Genomic DNA, 16,870 nt, shown 5'->3' with positions numbered 1-16,870 from the left:
TTGCCCGCCTGATCTTTGAAGCTAAAATGTAGCTTGATTGGTATCTCCCATTAGAGATGTGCGAGGAGGTTTTTTTCTTAACAGCAAAGTTTTGGCTTCAATAAATCTGGCCAAAAGCTGAGCCTTTCTTTACTGCACTCAGTTTTATCCCCCTCAGCCTGCTAGTGTTGCGCTGCTACTCTGCTGTACAGAAGCTGCATAATGCTGTGTAAATAAGCAGGTGGACATGACATTATCTGCCTGTATCAGCAACTATGATTTATGTCGTGAAGATCCAGGTTATCAAAATTAAGAAAATTTCCTGATTGCTAACTCTCTTATCTCGTCTCTCTTTTTGGCAGAGAGCAGTCGTATGTGAAAATACTGAGCAAGCAGCTACTCGTTCTTAGGTAGTGCTGAGCATCGCCAGAACATCCTCCAATAAATAATAACCTCAGAGGTTGTTTGAGCAAGCATTAGATATATTTTGTGGACTCAATTATGTAAGACAGCATCAGTTATTTCAACAAATTCTCCATAATGACAACAGTTTCATGGTCATGTGACAAGTGTGTATATCTATATATATATTTATTTATTATTATAACCATGACGATAGGTACTTTACACCTATATGGTTTCAATTGGAGAGCTTGCCTTTTTTTATTGAAAATACCAAACATCAGTGGTTGTGTCAGGGGTTATGTGTAGTTCTTTAAGCCCTTATCTATCAGGTCGTGTGTATTAATAAGTTAAGGAGAGTTATGTTGCAAATTACTAGTGGATGCAATCCACTCTGAGTTAAAACTGACACTGTGTGTGATCACGTGATCACGTACAGCGTACCATAAATATACAGCGAAAAGCTTTTACTGAGTGAATTATAGCTTTGTAGCACTGTGGCATTATAATGTCAGTCAGATCAATCATATTGTAGCTCTAAGCTGGAGATGTAGTGGTAGAGTTCACAACAGGTCCACAATATTTCTGCCATATTTCCTCCACTTGTATACTACGAAGGGAGTTCGGCACAGCCAGGGTTTCTTTGCATTAGCTGGGTCGGCAAAAGCTAAAGCCTCAGTTGGAGATGACAGATATTACAATCATGTTTAGCAACTTTCTCTGATAAGGCAGGCTTTTTACAGGTCAAGTGACTCTTCTTCCACACAAAATGATCCCTGTAAGTGCAGCCGACTCCAAACAGATGTTATCAGATGATGGTACCGTCAACAGATGATGATGATAAAAATCTATAAAGAAGATAAAAACACTTAACAATAAAATGCAACAGTATTGCAAATAGGATGAGATCAGCACACAGAGCGGTAAAATAAACATTTTATTTCAAGTTAATTATTTTATTGCTGAGTGCTCTCTCTGTGCTGCTGTTTATTTTTATCATGCACTTTGGAGCTCTGAAACTTGAAACTGGATGCATTTACTGTAAAAATAAAAGGTTACTGTCCCACAGCCTGTTGAAGGGGATGTGGAAAGCGCTTTAGATTGTCAACAGGTGAAAGTGAAATGAATTTGACTGATTGATCAGGTTTCTTAGAGAGTTTTTTTTGTGTTCTAGTTGTTGCAGTGTAAAACAGACTAAGCAGCAGATAACCATCGAGGATAACAAACTTCTAATTTTCCTTAATCCTGCCCCTCCATATGTTAATAATTAAAATAAACTGAAACTAAAGAAAAAACTAACTAAGCTGAATTAAAAACAAAAAGTCAAAATGGAATAAAAACACAAACTTCTTAGAAAATACAAACCTGTAGTAAATATGTTCCCATAAAGTTACCACGTTGATTTAGCCAGGACACAGAAAACTCTAGGACTTTAGTCTCACGCCGTAGCACAGCCCTCTGGACTGAGTTTAGCTCCGTATATCAACAACATGATTGGCTATCATCAGCTCATTTGTTGAAGTCACATTAACAAATCAAATTGCTGCCTGTATCGGTCTGAATTTTTGTGTTTCATTCTGTAATCAGTGCTGGCACATGTACTTGTATTTCATGTATTATTTGGTATTCAAAGCTGTTCATCGGCTCTCCACTCTCACCTCGATGTCCTCTCTCACCCACTCTTTCTCCCTCATCCTCTTCATATTATCTCTCTCTCTGTTAATGAGTAACCTCAGATCAGGTAAAACTGCATGCCTGCTCTAAATACAAGGATGTCTAATGTAAAGAACCCACACTGTATACACTCGAGCGTTCACTCTGCTTTTTCTTTCCTACCCGCAGTTATTTTCTTGCTGTCTGGCCGAAAACAGCAGGTACTGTTTGCGGGGGAGTTAAGAGAGAGAGGGAGAGAGAGAGTGGCAGTGAAGGGTGGAGTGAGTGAGAGATGAGGGCAGGAGAGTGAAGCATAGTGAAGAAAAGTTGATGTACAGTACAGGAGATTACAGGGTTACCGGTGTGTGTCTGTGTGTGTGTGTGTGTGTGTGTGTCGACTGGACATGCTCAGCAGATGCGGAGGTAGATGTACTTCTGCAGTGAGAGGACACGAAGAGCCCTCCATGTGCACACAAACAGGGAGCGAGAAGAGACAACAAGTGTTGGTGCAGAGATTAACAGTGCAAATGTCAGTGTTTTTTACTGTGCCGTGCAGCTATTCAGCACATCTTCTTGACAATATATTTTTAATCCAAACTTATGTTTCGTCGTTTAAGTAGATTGTTTTTACATACTCGATTTCTTTTAGGTTATTGGTACTAATATATGCATTGCACGCAGGCCTACTTACACCATCAGTGTTACACCCATTAGAAGAAACTGATACACATGGAAACGTATGCTTCCCCCATCTTAACAAGCTCTATCAAGGTGCACAAAAAGCAAGACACCTACGTAACGCCCACACAGCAGTGGCTCAGCTGCAGACTGCACAAACACTAGGAAGCTCTCAGATCTGAAAGTTTGCAGTTGCATGTATGTGATTAAAAAGCAAATATATTAACCGCGAGGTGGAGGCCAGCCAACTTGCTGAAAAATGTGATCGAGCGAGTAGGGGATGGAATTGGGTGACAGGATAAAGAGAAGGATGAATGAGCAGAGCCTGGGATAAAATGGGGAAAAGAAGGAGAGTGAAAGGCCAGAAATCAAGAGGAGGAGATGGAGTGAATGAAAGAAAGGGAATGCAGTGAATGAGCTAGAGACGGAGCAGATGAGAGACAGAGAGAGAGAGAGGATAAGGGTGGAGGTGTTAGCTGGACCACGTGAAATCACTCTGTGCCAAAACTTTTACAGCGCTGGCACAGAGCTGAAACTGAAATCGAGCGGCGCAAGAAGCCAGACAGACTGTAGTGTCTCCTGAAAAGGCAGTTTTATTGTTTTGTCACTCTGTTATCTTCCTATTTAATATTAGAATAGCTATTGAACGAGAAACAATACATTATTTTTAAAAAAGCGTCTTCCTATTATAGTTCTGCTGATATTTTATATAATTTATTATCTGCTATTCAAGGAGTAGTAAATGAAACGTAAGACAGCTGCATGTTCCTGCTTATGATGACTGCATGTTACCATCTACTGAAGTCACACAGTGTTAACGCTGCTTCTTTCTTCCCCTTTTTCAAAAGCTGTGGCCCGTTTGTGGCTTTAGGACTGATAGTGATTGCCTTGCAGTGGACTCCCCCTATAGTAAGCTGTCAAATCATTTATAGTTAACACGTGACTTGTTTTTATAGCAGATTTTTCCTGCTAGAGAAGAATCTCTCTAAATGCAGCCATAGTCACAGCAAACAGCCACATGCCACAAACACATATGGAGCATCCTAAGAGGAGTGAAATGAAAGGAGCAAGTGTTCAAGGACCACTTGAGCAGATGGACTCTGTTGAAGTTGCAAAAATAAAAAGAATAGATGTTAAATACGCCTGAAATCTAACAAATATAACCTTTTGATGATCTTTTAGGATTTGCCAGATTTCCTGGGAAGCGTTGCGTAAAAGCACTGGTGAAAGGGTCCTGTTGTGAAAGTCTAATTGATTGTTTTACTTTGTTTACACCCCTACTTGTCTTTATGAGCATGACCAACCCAAGGTCACATTTTCGCTTGCCAAGTGAAATCCTCTGTTTTTGTGTAACAAGATGAAAAATGATCGCTGGAGAGATGGAGGAGGAGGAGTATAGAGGAGAAGAAGAGCGGATGGATTGACGGAAGGGAGAGAGAGAAAGAGGAGGAGTGATATGGGTGTGCTGACTCACTCTGACCCTTCTCCCTGCTCCACCAGCGGCATCGTGGGTATTTATACATTGGCGTAGGCTGTTCACCTCCCCCTTATATAAGAAGTTACACACACAAACACGCACAGACATGAGGGGAGGTGCCCAAGGTGAATGGTGCTCCGTTTTGTTCACATCATTGACTTTCTTCTTCTTGCTTTCGATTCTTTATCACCTCGCTCTTCTTCTTCTTCTTGCCTTCCTCCTGTTGCACCAGCCTCCTCTTTGAGTTTTTCACCCCCACTCATGAGGAAGTTTCCTCTTCACTGAGACAGTAGGAAGAGCAAGAAACAGAAACGGCAACAGTAGTGCTCGCCTAGACCTTTCCCTACGCTGTTTAAACACTGTGCCAGGTCTGCTAGGCTGCAGTCAGGGAGAAGGTGTGATGCAGGTGTTTTGTAGCCAAATGAGTGAGCCAAGTCAGTCAGTATACATTCACTGGTACACCTGATAAACTGCTCCTTTACTCAACTATCTAATTAGGCAGTCACGTTGCAGCAACTCAGTACATTTAGGCATGCAGAAGAACAGCGATTTTTAGTGGCTGGCATGGCAGTTGGTGCCAGATCAGCTTTCCTGAGTATTTCATGAACTGCCAATCTACTGGGATTTTCCAGTTCAGCCATTTTACAGAGATTAGTCTGAAAAAGAGAAAATATCCAGTGAGCGGCAGTCCTTCGGGTGAGAACGCCTCATTGATGACAGAGGTCAGAAGAGAATGGAAAGAATACTTTGAGCTTGTATAAACACTCATTACAACTAAGGTGTGCAGAAGAGCATCTCTGTTGCAGCAGAAGACCATGTACTGTCATTATAGGCTCGTTATGTCACTTTTGCATAACGTGTATGCTGAAAGGACAGTTTTATATCCAAAGCTTGTATCATTTGCTATAATTATTTTAGAAATTACAACAAAAGCTGTAAGATCCAGCATCAATGGGCGCAATTATGGCTGCTCACTACATCACAGAAAACTAAGATAAACATGCTCATTGTCAAACCAGACGAATATATACAAATAATTATTCAAGATTCAAGACCTTCATTCTCAGAAAAGAGTAAGTTAATCTTGATCTCTTATATTCAGCATGTTAATTCAGCGATAAAGGTAGTATTACTTATAGTAAGTGTCTGCAATGCAGGAAACGCTGTAGGTGACAGCCTACTATGGCTATAGATTAATAAATAGAAGTAGCTACAGATTTCTGTGTGGTGTAGCATTGAACCTGGATACTGAATCTGAAAGCATCTAAATCTGGGACATCGCTGCATGTCACTGCGTCTCGCATGCACACCAAAACAAATGCACAGGCGCACGCACGTTGGCAGCTCATTAGAGGGAAAGGCTGTGTACGACATCGTGTTCTGCCAACATTTCATAAACAGAATATACCGGAGCAAGTTGGAGAGATGAAGAGAGGAGAGGGGAAGAAAAAATCAAAGTGGAAAAAAAAGAGGTATAAATGAGAAAATTGAAAAAAAAACAGTAAAGTGCTTCACTGCATTAGAGCTCAGTAAATGCTGTCTCTAATAAGTGTTCCTAATGAAAACATTAATTGCGACTTGTTTCGCTTCAGTATGAGAGCAAATGATTTATTATCTGCGCTCAGAAAGTTTTTAGATTTCTGAGTAATCTTTCACAAAATGTTCTTCATGTAAGATGATGCAGTCTTACTGTAATGCAGTGTCTCTCTGTTTGATTCCTCTTTTGCACCGTATTGATGCACAGAGAGCCTGATGGGAAGATGATATTGACTGACAATAAGCTTTTATATAATCATGTCACGTGACTGTTGGGGAGGGATTAGGGCAGCGTGGCACACGTCAAAGAGCTGTAGTTGCACAAAGATATTTCAAGAGGTGTGTTTTGTATGTTTCTGTGTCTGCGTGTGAGCGGCCTAACCCAGCGGTTGCTGGGATGAACGCTTTCATTTCCTTTGCGATTCATGAAACTTTTAGCATTTTACTTCCAGTGGTTATATAAAGAACGGAACATCCATTAAAAGCAATTAGGGAATCGAATCAACGCTAATGACTGAATTCATCATAGATTCATCTGGTGGTTATTTTTTCTTCGATTAACCAGTTGTTTGCAAGCAACATTAAAAATGACCCAGAGCTCAAAATCTTACTTTATGCTTTTTGCTCTAAGAGAAACATTTATGTCCTACAAACTTATGCTATTATAAATGTATTTCTGTTGTGAAGTGAGAAGCTTTTTTTCTTGTTAAAGTAGTTACTGATGGGGAAAAGGAACGCATGCTGCGGACAGCTGACTGTGCATGTAATGACCCGCCCTCTCCTGGGAAAAAGGCCCATGAAAACCTTTGCATTGTGGACAACATGTTTGCACTTGCATAGCAGTGGATGCTTTAAATCATTTACCATTTTAGCTGATTTTATCCACCAGTTTCTCACTCATAAGAAGAAAAAAAGAGGTGCTATCTGCAACCAGCAACTTAATGCCCTGCCAAGCTCTGCAGGTGCTTTCCATTGCTTTAATATAAACTGAAGTGTAACAAATTAATGAGAGTTACTGAGATGGAGAAAAAACGAGAGAGATACATGGGAGAAACCTGTAACTGTGCCTGTTTGTAGTATGTGTTTCTGTGTTCTTGATGAATGTCATGAATATTTAATTTGTATGATAAATAATGAAGGCACGGCACGGTGCCAACTACACACGTGTGGGTGCACAGAGGGCACCGAGGGGGCAGAGATGTGTGGAGCAGGAGGACAGATAAAAGCACGGTTTGTGAGGGAGGTAGACAGGGAACAACCCTCAGTTTAATCCATGCAGGATTGCACAGTAGCGGCAGCTGTTGAATGCTGAGAAAATAATAAATCTTTTATTTTGGTTTCATTAGCAAAAACCACAACATCTACTGAGATTGTTTATGAAATATTTAGTGTGTTAGGGACTTGCAAAATGGAGGAAAGGAGCAGGATGGTGGTTCTGCTGGTTGGAAATCCTCCGGAAATATGTACCATCACTTCTGGGCTTGGCATCCCCTGAGAAATGAGAGAAAGAGAGAAAAGGTGGGGGGAGGGGAAATAGGAACAAACAGGTCAACAGGGCAGGAATACTTTTATATGAGCAGCTGAACCTCGGTTCCAGCTGTCAGCTTCCAAAAAGTTGGCCCCAGCCCACAAGTTGGCTGGATTTGGTTTGTTACCAACTGTTATTACCCACAGCTCAAGATTACAGGTGAGGATTGGGATATAGATCGACTAGTAAATTGAAAACTTTGCTTTGCTTAGCTCTCTCTTTACTGCAATGGACCGATACAGCCTCCTCACTGCAGCCACTGCCCCAATTTCCACTGTCAATCGCTTGTTCTCCTCTCCCCTCACTTGTGAACAAGATCCCGAGATACCTAAATTGCTCCACTTGGGGTAGCAAGTGTACCCTTTTCAGGCTAAGGATCATGGGCTTAGATCTGGGTGTGCTGATCGTGAGGAGCTGGAGGCCACCCCCCTGATGAAGCTAACATCATCTGCAAAAAGCAGAGATAAAATACTGAGGCACCTAAAGTGAAAGCTTTCCACCACCTGGGTACACCTAGAAATTCTGTCCATGAAAATTCTGAGCAGAACTGGTGACAAAGGGCAACTCTGGCGGAGTCCAACACCCACTGGAAATCTGTTCGACTTAGTGCTTGCAGTGTGGTTCAAGCTCCTACAGTGGTTTTACAGGGACCAAATGGCTTGAAGCTTTCACTAAAGGGTGGCTGGCCTCTCACTGTCCCTTAGAGACAAGGTGAGGAGTTCAGTCATGTCAAAGGGGCTCAATGTAGCTCCTCCACATCAAAAGAAGCCAGCTGAAGTGGTTCAGCCACCTGACAGGTTTCCTCTGGGCGCTTACCGAGTCAGATATTCTGGGTATGTCCCACTGGAAGGAGACACCGGTGCTGACCCAGGACACTCTGGCGAGATTACATCTCTCAGCTGTCTGGGAATGCCTCGGTGTTCCCCTAGTTACACTGGAGGAGGTGGCTGGGAAGAGGGAGGTCTCGGTTTTTCTGCTTAGGCTGCTGTCCCCGCAACCCAGCCCTAGATAAGCAGGCAAAAATGCACGGATGATTTAAAAGCCAAAATATATAAAATTATAACGTTTCATTTAGTGTGACCTGAAATAAGTAACTGAATCCATATACTCATCAGGAAAATGTTTAATGAGTTCAAGCTAAATCCATCTTTGTTACTGTCTATGGTTCCCTTTTCTTTTTAAATCAGCTTTTCAACCAATTATCACTTGACCTATGCATTGTGGTACAGCAGTTGGGTAACCCTCAGTTGGCTGATTGGAGGACTCCTTTCAAGATGGCCTCCTTCTCTTAATCCAGCAAATGGGATCTGGGTTTGTGAGATTAGGTGATGCCCTTTGTCTTGCATGTGTTGCCTGTCAGTGTTTCGGGTCAGCTAAGTGGATGTGTAAATAATTGAGCAACTAATGACTAATTAACAGATTTATTGAGAAAAGGAGGGGCACATTTTAGCTCTGACAGTATTTTTTGGTGTTTGGTTTTGGCCCAAAGGTCATATGCTTGAATGGCATACAGCACTATTTTATTGGCAGATCTGCGTGTATGTGTATATGTGTGTGCATGCATTAGTGTGTTTTCATTAGGGATTTGGCAGTAGCAATACTCGAAAAGAGCAGTTGCCTTGAAGCAATATGTGCGCACAGCTCACACCATTTCTCTCTGTACTCCCATCCTTCCACCCTCACACCCTGCGTATTCAATCTGCGATATCACTGGAATGAGTGGGTGGTCTTTGTGTGTGAGTGTGTGTGGTACAGTATCATTGCAGTGCGTAGGTGGTGTAACCAAAGAGAGGATGTTGCGTGGGAGTGAAGTACCATTGAGGTGGGCATGATTTATGTGTGTTGGAGAAAGTTCCTTTGTGTTAATTATAACCCCTCTGATCACCACCGGTTTTCCAGTAGGTACGGATTAAATAGAATATGACACAAAGATAACTGATCCCCAAATATGTAAGTGAGATCATGGTGATAAATGCACACTGAAAATATCAGAAACATTTTTGGAAAAAGTGAAAGATCAATTTGTTAAACGTTGTGATCTATCAATCACTCAGACTGTGCATTACACAATAGTGCAGGGAAAACTGTGCGCTTGTGTTCAAAGCCATGCTTTTTCATGCTTGTGTGACTTTGCTTAAATAACATGAAGTGGTAAGCATAATTTAGTTCTGTTTCTAAACAGGAAGCAGTCATTGTGGCTTTAATGATTTGAAAGTGTTCTCAAAAGTATTAAGGATGAATTTAAAAACCAACTAATCAATCAACACTTTAAAAATCTTTCACTAATATGGTATTTTTCATGTTCCAGTAAATATGTAGGACATTAAATAAGCACCGCAGCTGAACATTTCCGTCTTGCTTAACATACGTTACAAACCCGAGGGCTCGACCCCATCAGCCAGGGAATGGGGCTAACATTGATCAAACACCAGCAACACGTTATTAAGCTATCAAGTCAAAGTTGTCGACGTGGACTCTTTTCATATCAGCTCAGCAGGAAAATGTCCTCTTATCTCTGTTTCAAGATGTGTGTGTCTGCGAGTGTGTGTGTGTCACTGTAAACCAGACAAACACTGCACAGTGGAGGAGACAATTAAAATAAAGATGACGTTACACAATCTGACAGCAACGTATGTTATTGCAAGTGTGCCGCGTGTCCCGGCAAGTGTTCGTTTAAGTGCTTCGCTTCTGATGACAGTTTTAATTTACACAGCTAGCAACTAGCTGTTTTCCAGTGTGCTCAAGGCAAGTGTTTGTTCATGTGTTCTGGGATTTTTTTCTTCTTTCCTGTAACCAAAACAGCACAGCACTAGATTTGTGTTCCAGGTCCTCCTGAGTTAAACATTTAGCACAGATCTTTTTCTATTTTGCAAGATAACTTAGGAAGAACAGGAAGAATGGAGCCTGCGTGCAAGTGGCTGAGCGGGAGGCACAAGGGCAGATTTGCATATTCAAATTATGCATGCTAAATGAGGCAAACAAAAGCCCCACAAACTATGGATATGAAATACATAATTTTATCTTTTTTTAAATTTGATGAGCATGTTTTTTTTTTAAATCACTCTAGCAAAGCAAACCTTCAGTAGAGTGGTGGCTGTTTTTTTTAAGTAGTATTTTTGGTTTGAAAACAGCTTTGTTTCACAAAACACTGCACACTAACTCATTAATCAATGTTATTTTAGTGTGCTGTAATAGAGTTTCAGTAGTTGTTTTATCATAACGTGTATTTGGGCGCCTCTGGATCTTCTATCTGACATACACGCCATGTAAATATACTCTGGGGCACAGTCATAAGGACTGTGTATGTGAGATATATTTAGCTTCCTCTGTTAGTCTTGCCTGTCAGTGGAGCTGACATTGATCAGGGGGGAAATGACAGACTCACTGTGCGTCAAAGCTTTCACATGTTTCTGCACCGCTGATTGTTACCAACACAGAAAGTGTTACGCTTTTCATCACATTTGGATTCTTATTGTATAGGCTTTCCTTTGGTCTTTTTAAACGTGTGTTGATGTGTATGCCTGTTATTTAAAAAACAAAAAAACAGCAACTCTTCAACCCTGTAAAATGGCACATTTAGATTTGAGATATTTTAATTTGTTGACACAGTAGACTTTAGAAACATAGCAAATTATGTTGATACAAAGTCATTTTTGTACATACTGTACCATAAAGCAGAGGTTACATTTAACAGTACATCCAAGACATTTAGAAGGTGCTCTTATCCAGAGTGGCTGACAGTGATTCAACGGTGCTGGAGTGACAATAAAGAGAGTGTGGGTGTGAATCCCACTGTACGTTTATCACTGCTAAAGCTTTTCTTATGTTAAATAAGTGCTGCTTCTAACAGCCCAGGGACAGCAAAACAGCTCAGCTTCTATCAAACCTACTGCTAAAAATATCGGTGCTTTTGGTTGAATAAAAATTAAGTCAGTGAGTCAGATAATACTCCTGTGCCTGGGATCATGTTTTGATCTTGATAAAGATGGTTAGTGTACTTGTTCACCCAGTGCAGTTATATAATCTGTGTTAGCCATCGTCAGCTATGAGTATATTTATTATGTGAATATGCAAAAGTCTCGAGCCACCTGTCATTTCTTTAAATTTTGCCTCCAAGGAACCAGATTTTCTTATCATTTCTTTAAAAAGTGGTCTTGAGCAAAAGTTCTCCAGGCTTTCTGAAGATCCTTTAAAGGTTTTTCTTTGGTCATTGGCTGCTTTTTCACTCATTTTCAGTCCAGTCCTTGTACAGGTTATTAGCAGAGGAATGTTTTTGTGTTAAGCCACTTAATGCTTAGATGTGAATCATTCAAATATCACCTAACCAGGGTCGTCAGTCTACACATAACAGACAACTTAGCAAAGAAACAATTTTAAATTGCGTCCCTGGTACTTTGGTGTTAGCAGTCTGTTGCAAAAACACATAAATTGTTCCCATTTCCTTACTCAAATTTATGAGTGTTACGGTTAGAGGTGGTAGGGCTAAAAAAGCTCTCAGCAGATGAAAAGAATCTGAAAGTCATGTGCTTAACAAATAGGAAAAAATCCGGTAAAAACCGGACACAAGACCTGAAAGATGAATCTGGCCTATCAGTTGGTCCATCTACTGTTCAGCGAAGCCTAATTCTGAAGAAAGGGAAACAGGGGGAAAGGCGTACGACAAAAGACACAAGTAATGGACTGAAATTCAGTGGTAACAGGTCTTATGGAGAGTAGAGCAGGACGATATGAAAGATATTTATCACGATATACATTTGAAAATTTGCGATAACGATTTAACTGATGATATAATTGACACCAGACAAAATGCTTTACAACTCCACAACTTTATTAGTGCAAAAAAACATCAATGTATTTTCACTTAAACAAGCAGCTGTTTTTTATGTGTATTAAAGTTATATAAAAATGTAACAGTGCAAATTGACAGTTTAACCAAAAGGCATTTCCAGTGGAAACTGGCCGACATATCCTCAGCATAACCATGTATAATATCCACAAAACTTAAAAACTTAAAACGTATCACTCCGCGAGGCGCCTGCCTAATATAGCTGTAATGCTCCAACAATCCATCAAGCGGTGCGGGTTCGTAGCTTAGCAAAGTCATACTGAAACATTTGACAGATTTTCAAGCGCCGTGTACATAAAACCGTTTCGAGGTCAGTAAACACAACCAGAATTCATACATAAGGCACACGGGATTATAAGGAGCACTGTCGATTTTCAGAAAAATCAAAGGATTGAGTTTAAGTGTGCCGTATTTTCCAAACAACGCGGTAATAACGACGGCCCGCTAGCATGCTCTACCAAAAATAGTGCTTTGTTGTGTATGTGACGGACGAAAGCTAAACCAGTTCCACACCACTGAAGTTGCAGCATTTTTACAAACCAATTCTGGTTTCATTCAACGATCCGCTTTCGCTCTTCTCATGTGCGCATGTAAACATAGGCGCTGCACATGCGCGTTTTACCCATATTCTATCGCGATATTTCATTTTTCTATCGTTGCCCAAAATCACGCCGGTATTACCGTGAACGGTATGATATGGCCCAGCCCTAACAGTCAGTGTGTGCAGGCCTGTGTAAAACACAGTGGAGGCTCTGTGATGGATTGTGGCTGCATTTCTGCTTCAGAATTTAACCCACCATGCAGTAACATCTGTAAAACATCAGATTGCTTCATCTTTCAGCGTGACAATGATCCCAAACACACTTTTAATGCAGTAAAAGCAAACCTAGATCAGTCGTGGATTGGCCTCCCCTGACCGTGGACCTCAACATTATTGAAGCAGTGTGGGTTCATCTTAATAGAAAACGGAACAAAAGGCAATTCAATTCAATTTTATTTATATAGCGCCAAATCACAACAAAAGTCGCCTCAAGGCAGAGACATCTAAAGAAGAGCTTTAAATGTTGGAGGTTTTTCCAAATGTGAGCTGATTTAAGCCCATTCACAGGTGCCAGACTAAGATTTTGGCTGAACAGCCTTCAAGTTAGCTTGAAACTAATGTTGACATCAGACTGTGTTTTTAAAAACAGCAAATACAAGTCAGCATGTGTTTACTGGTCAAAGCTAAAGAAAAAATGTCAGATTTTTAGACATTTTTAGATCGCAGGATCTCTTTGCTGTGTACAGAATACTGATGCTTTCTCTTCCTCTTTTTCTCTCTTCACAGTGTGTTGTTTCGTGGTTCACAAACGTTGCCATGAGTTCGTCGCTTTCTCCTGCCCAGGTGCTGATAAAGGGCCCGCGTCAGACGTGAGTACAAATAAACGAATCATTTTAAACTGTGTGAGAGCAAGAGCATGCACAAGTAAGTGAAAGACACGTGGAAAGCGAGAGACACAGAGAGCACGTCGACATTTCCATTCATGAGCCCCCGTCACCTGTCGGCGCCGGTGTTACGCTTGAGCAGCCTCCATCTTTTTCTCGCTTCTCACTCTCCTTTTCCTGTCTTGACAGTTCAACCGTAACCTCCAGGAGTTTCTCTAGTAATTACATTTAAGTAAGTACAGAAGAAGTGATACCATAAAAGCCAGAAAAGACATGTAACACCTGGAGCTGCCAAATATAACCGCTGTATTACAGTAATTGCTCTTCATCACGCTACACGAAGAAAATGACGGCCTTATATTTAACCACATGGACCCAAAGTAGTGTTCTCTAACTGCTGCCTATGTTCACCTATGCTTCTTTTCTTCCTCTTAGAGGTTTTATATTATAAAAAACTGAAGCTCAGAGGTTCCCTTGATCTCTTTTTAGTATCTTTGAAGTTTGAAAACACCCCTCCTTGCTGGTTGAGTGTTTCTGTGGTGTTATCTGTACGAGCCACAGGTTGCAGTTCGCATTCTTTGACATGAATTCAAAGAGTATTGTCGGAGGTTAAAAGCTGTGCCACTCTCGTATTATTATTAATTCTCTTTAAACGTTCTCTTCACCTTCTTATCCGCTCTAACAACATGAAGTGCCGTTAAGTGGTATGCTGCTCTGTCAAGGAGCTGACGAGTTGTCTTTTCTCTGATTCATATTCTTAAAATGCAAATCTAGTCTCCAACCGATCCTCCCGAAGGAACAAGACGTTTGCCTTCTTTTTCTCTGTCTCTCATAAGAGCGCTCTTAGGGTGCCGTTTTTATCCTCACCGAAGCCCCTCCCTACGTTCCTCAGCCACGTCTTTACCTGCCTCTGGAGTGCCCTTTCAGCCTGACGAGCGCACTTAGCGTGCCGCCTTCAGAGGAAACGCTGTTTGGCTTCCTGTAGCGTGTTCTGTATAACTGATAATTCTCCGCAATGAATAAGAGGTTAATCTTTTTATCATTTACCCATCCTGCCTCTCCTTCTCACAGCAGTGCCACAAATAGTTGATGTTTTTATAGCTTCCTTAACAGGCTGCACCTTAAATGCCAAGCTGGACGCCAAAATTTGTAAAACTTTGCCCATGTTTTGTGTCGACCGACACTGATACAATTCTTTCTTTTGACCTTAAAAATCCATTCAGATTTCCTGTAAACTGCCAGTTTAGGCAGACGACTGAACTTTTTATTCTTTAGGAATCTTTCATTTGTCTTATATTCATGCAGCTGCTGCATTGTGGACATCATAGCCTTTTTATTTTACTGTTATCCTGCTGATAAACTAATGTCTCTTTTTATGATAATAACTTGATTTTGTGTACATGTTTTTCAAACTACTTCCCCTCCTCTCGGTCTTCTCTTTCCTCTTGAGTTTTCAAAAGCCATTTTCTTCATTAGCAACTTCAAATGTCATTCCATATCTCTATAATCTCCTCTCTATTTTCTCTAGATGTCCCCTTAGCTTTACTGGCACTTATCTATATATTTCTATATTTGGTGCACATGCAACTCTCCCATGTCTTTATCTGTCTCCCATTGTTTCCCACACCACCATACCAAACTCTGTCCTCTATTTAAATGCCACTCCACCCAGGGGGCCACTGCTCTTAATTACGGGGCCTCGCCTTCCCCACTATGTCATCTCTTTAATGAGTTCATGGCCTTACGACCTTGGTTGCAGCACAGTGGGAATGCAGGGTAGATCTTCTCCTAACTAGCTGCTCATTTAAATATAGAAGACAGGAAGGCAAGAAGCCTGACGATTACAAGAAAGGAGGGTGATGAGGCCTCTTACGGCACTCACTCACAGACCTGTTTTTCTTGAAATTGGCATTTTGTAGCATACTTATTTGAGGCTAACAGAAGTGCCCAGATTTTTTTTTACATTAGCATTATCAAATTCCTAAATTAACATTTTAATAACCATGTCAGATGTGACACAGTGTCTTCACCTGTACACACACACACAGATACTGCCTTTGTGAGCTGACACGGAGAGGAGAGCTTACTATTCCAGTTATTTTCAGATCACTCAGTCGAAATGTTCCAATATTTTTGCACTATATTAGCAAATAGAGTATATCTAAATATCACATATAGATAAATATACATCAGATATGAAAGACGTGCTCTGGCTGAGTGTGTCTTTTGACTAGAAAATCTCAGTGTTCTATGGGAACACCAATTTTTTAGAAAGATTGTACGATCAGAAATATTGCATCATTCTCTGCGGCGATCAGCCCATCGCTCCCTTTTTACCTTCTGCCTCTCTCTATGTCTCTCTCTCATCCTCTCTGTCAGCTGCGCATGTTTATTAAAAGACAAATTCAATTATAGATCTGGGTTAATAGAATGGGCTCCCCGTGGGAGAGGTCGAGGGATGAGCTTCTCTAATGAAACCTACATTTCAGGCACGCACCCTTACGAAGGTGTTGTGTGTGTGTGTGTGTGTGTGTGTGTGTGTGTGTGTGTGTGTGTGTGTGTGTGTGTGTGTGTGTGTGTTTGAGAAGCCGGTTGCATAAGAATAGCACCGCTTCAAAGTAGCTTTACAAATTTGCAAGACAAGTAGACGGTTAACTCTGTGTGTGTTTGTTTGTTTTGTGGAATTTCCGTACTTCCTGTGATTTATTTGATGTGATGTATGTTTTCCATTCAAAAATATTAACTGCCTCTGTTACCAAAAAGTGGATTCTTATATGATAAAATGCAATGGAAGTTATGTGTAGGGGGAAAAATGTAAAAAAGGTCCAATTACATTATGTGAAACTAGGCAGCGTAGAAGGACGTGGAAGTAGCTCAGTAAATTTGATCATGGCGTTATCATATATCAACAGATTTTAAAAGAAATAATAGAAGCTAGTTCAGGTTAGTCATCTAATTTTGTCAGAGAAGATGAGTAGATGAAGTCCTTTTTTTTTCTCCAGAGTTAAATTAAGTTTATTTTGCATAATTTGCTCATTTGCTTTTTCCTCAAAAGCTGTTTGACTGGAGTCAGAATGTAGCATAAACACACCAAAGAGGTAAAGCTTTAGCTTCATCTGACTGACATACACTCTGAATATGTGAATTATTAGTTTTTATTAGTTTGTATTTTTAGAAACAACAAAATAAGCATTTTTGTTAAACTTCAAGGCTTTTTAAAATAATCTTGTTTCTTTGTTTCCAGTCTTTTTCTTATGCTAACATGCTGCTGGCTTCAGTTTTAGATTCTCACTTTGTTAAATTATTACCTTTTCTACCTTTTTCTGATGTTTTTTTTTTTTTTTGC

The 16,870-nt window shown here is 40.6% G+C and overlaps 1 protein-coding gene across 2 annotated transcripts in view; it reads left to right on the top strand.

The window, feature by feature from the left end:
* The window catches only part of prkcbb (protein kinase C, beta b), a 109,493-nt gene that overhangs the window by 17,651 nt on the left and 74,972 nt on the right, over positions 1-16,870 (top strand). For both annotated transcript variants that reach the window (XM_085453757.1, XM_085453756.1), the window contains exon 3: positions 13,427-13,509. In XM_085453757.1, the coding sequence (XP_085309883.1) occupies positions 13,427-13,509 (83 nt within the window). The remainder of the gene's footprint in view (positions 1-13,426; positions 13,510-16,870) is intronic.

The sequence above is a fragment of the Copadichromis virginalis genome, linkage group LG4, assembly GCF_057382275.1.
Source record: "Copadichromis virginalis isolate Kocher_CV1m ecotype Utaka linkage group LG4, C_Virginalis_male_GT1.1, whole genome shotgun sequence".
In the NCBI taxonomy this organism is placed as follows: domain Eukaryota; kingdom Metazoa; phylum Chordata; class Actinopteri; order Cichliformes; family Cichlidae; genus Copadichromis; species Copadichromis virginalis.
Note: the sequence above shows the minus strand (reverse complement) of the source record. Positions and strands in the feature narration are given on the sequence as shown.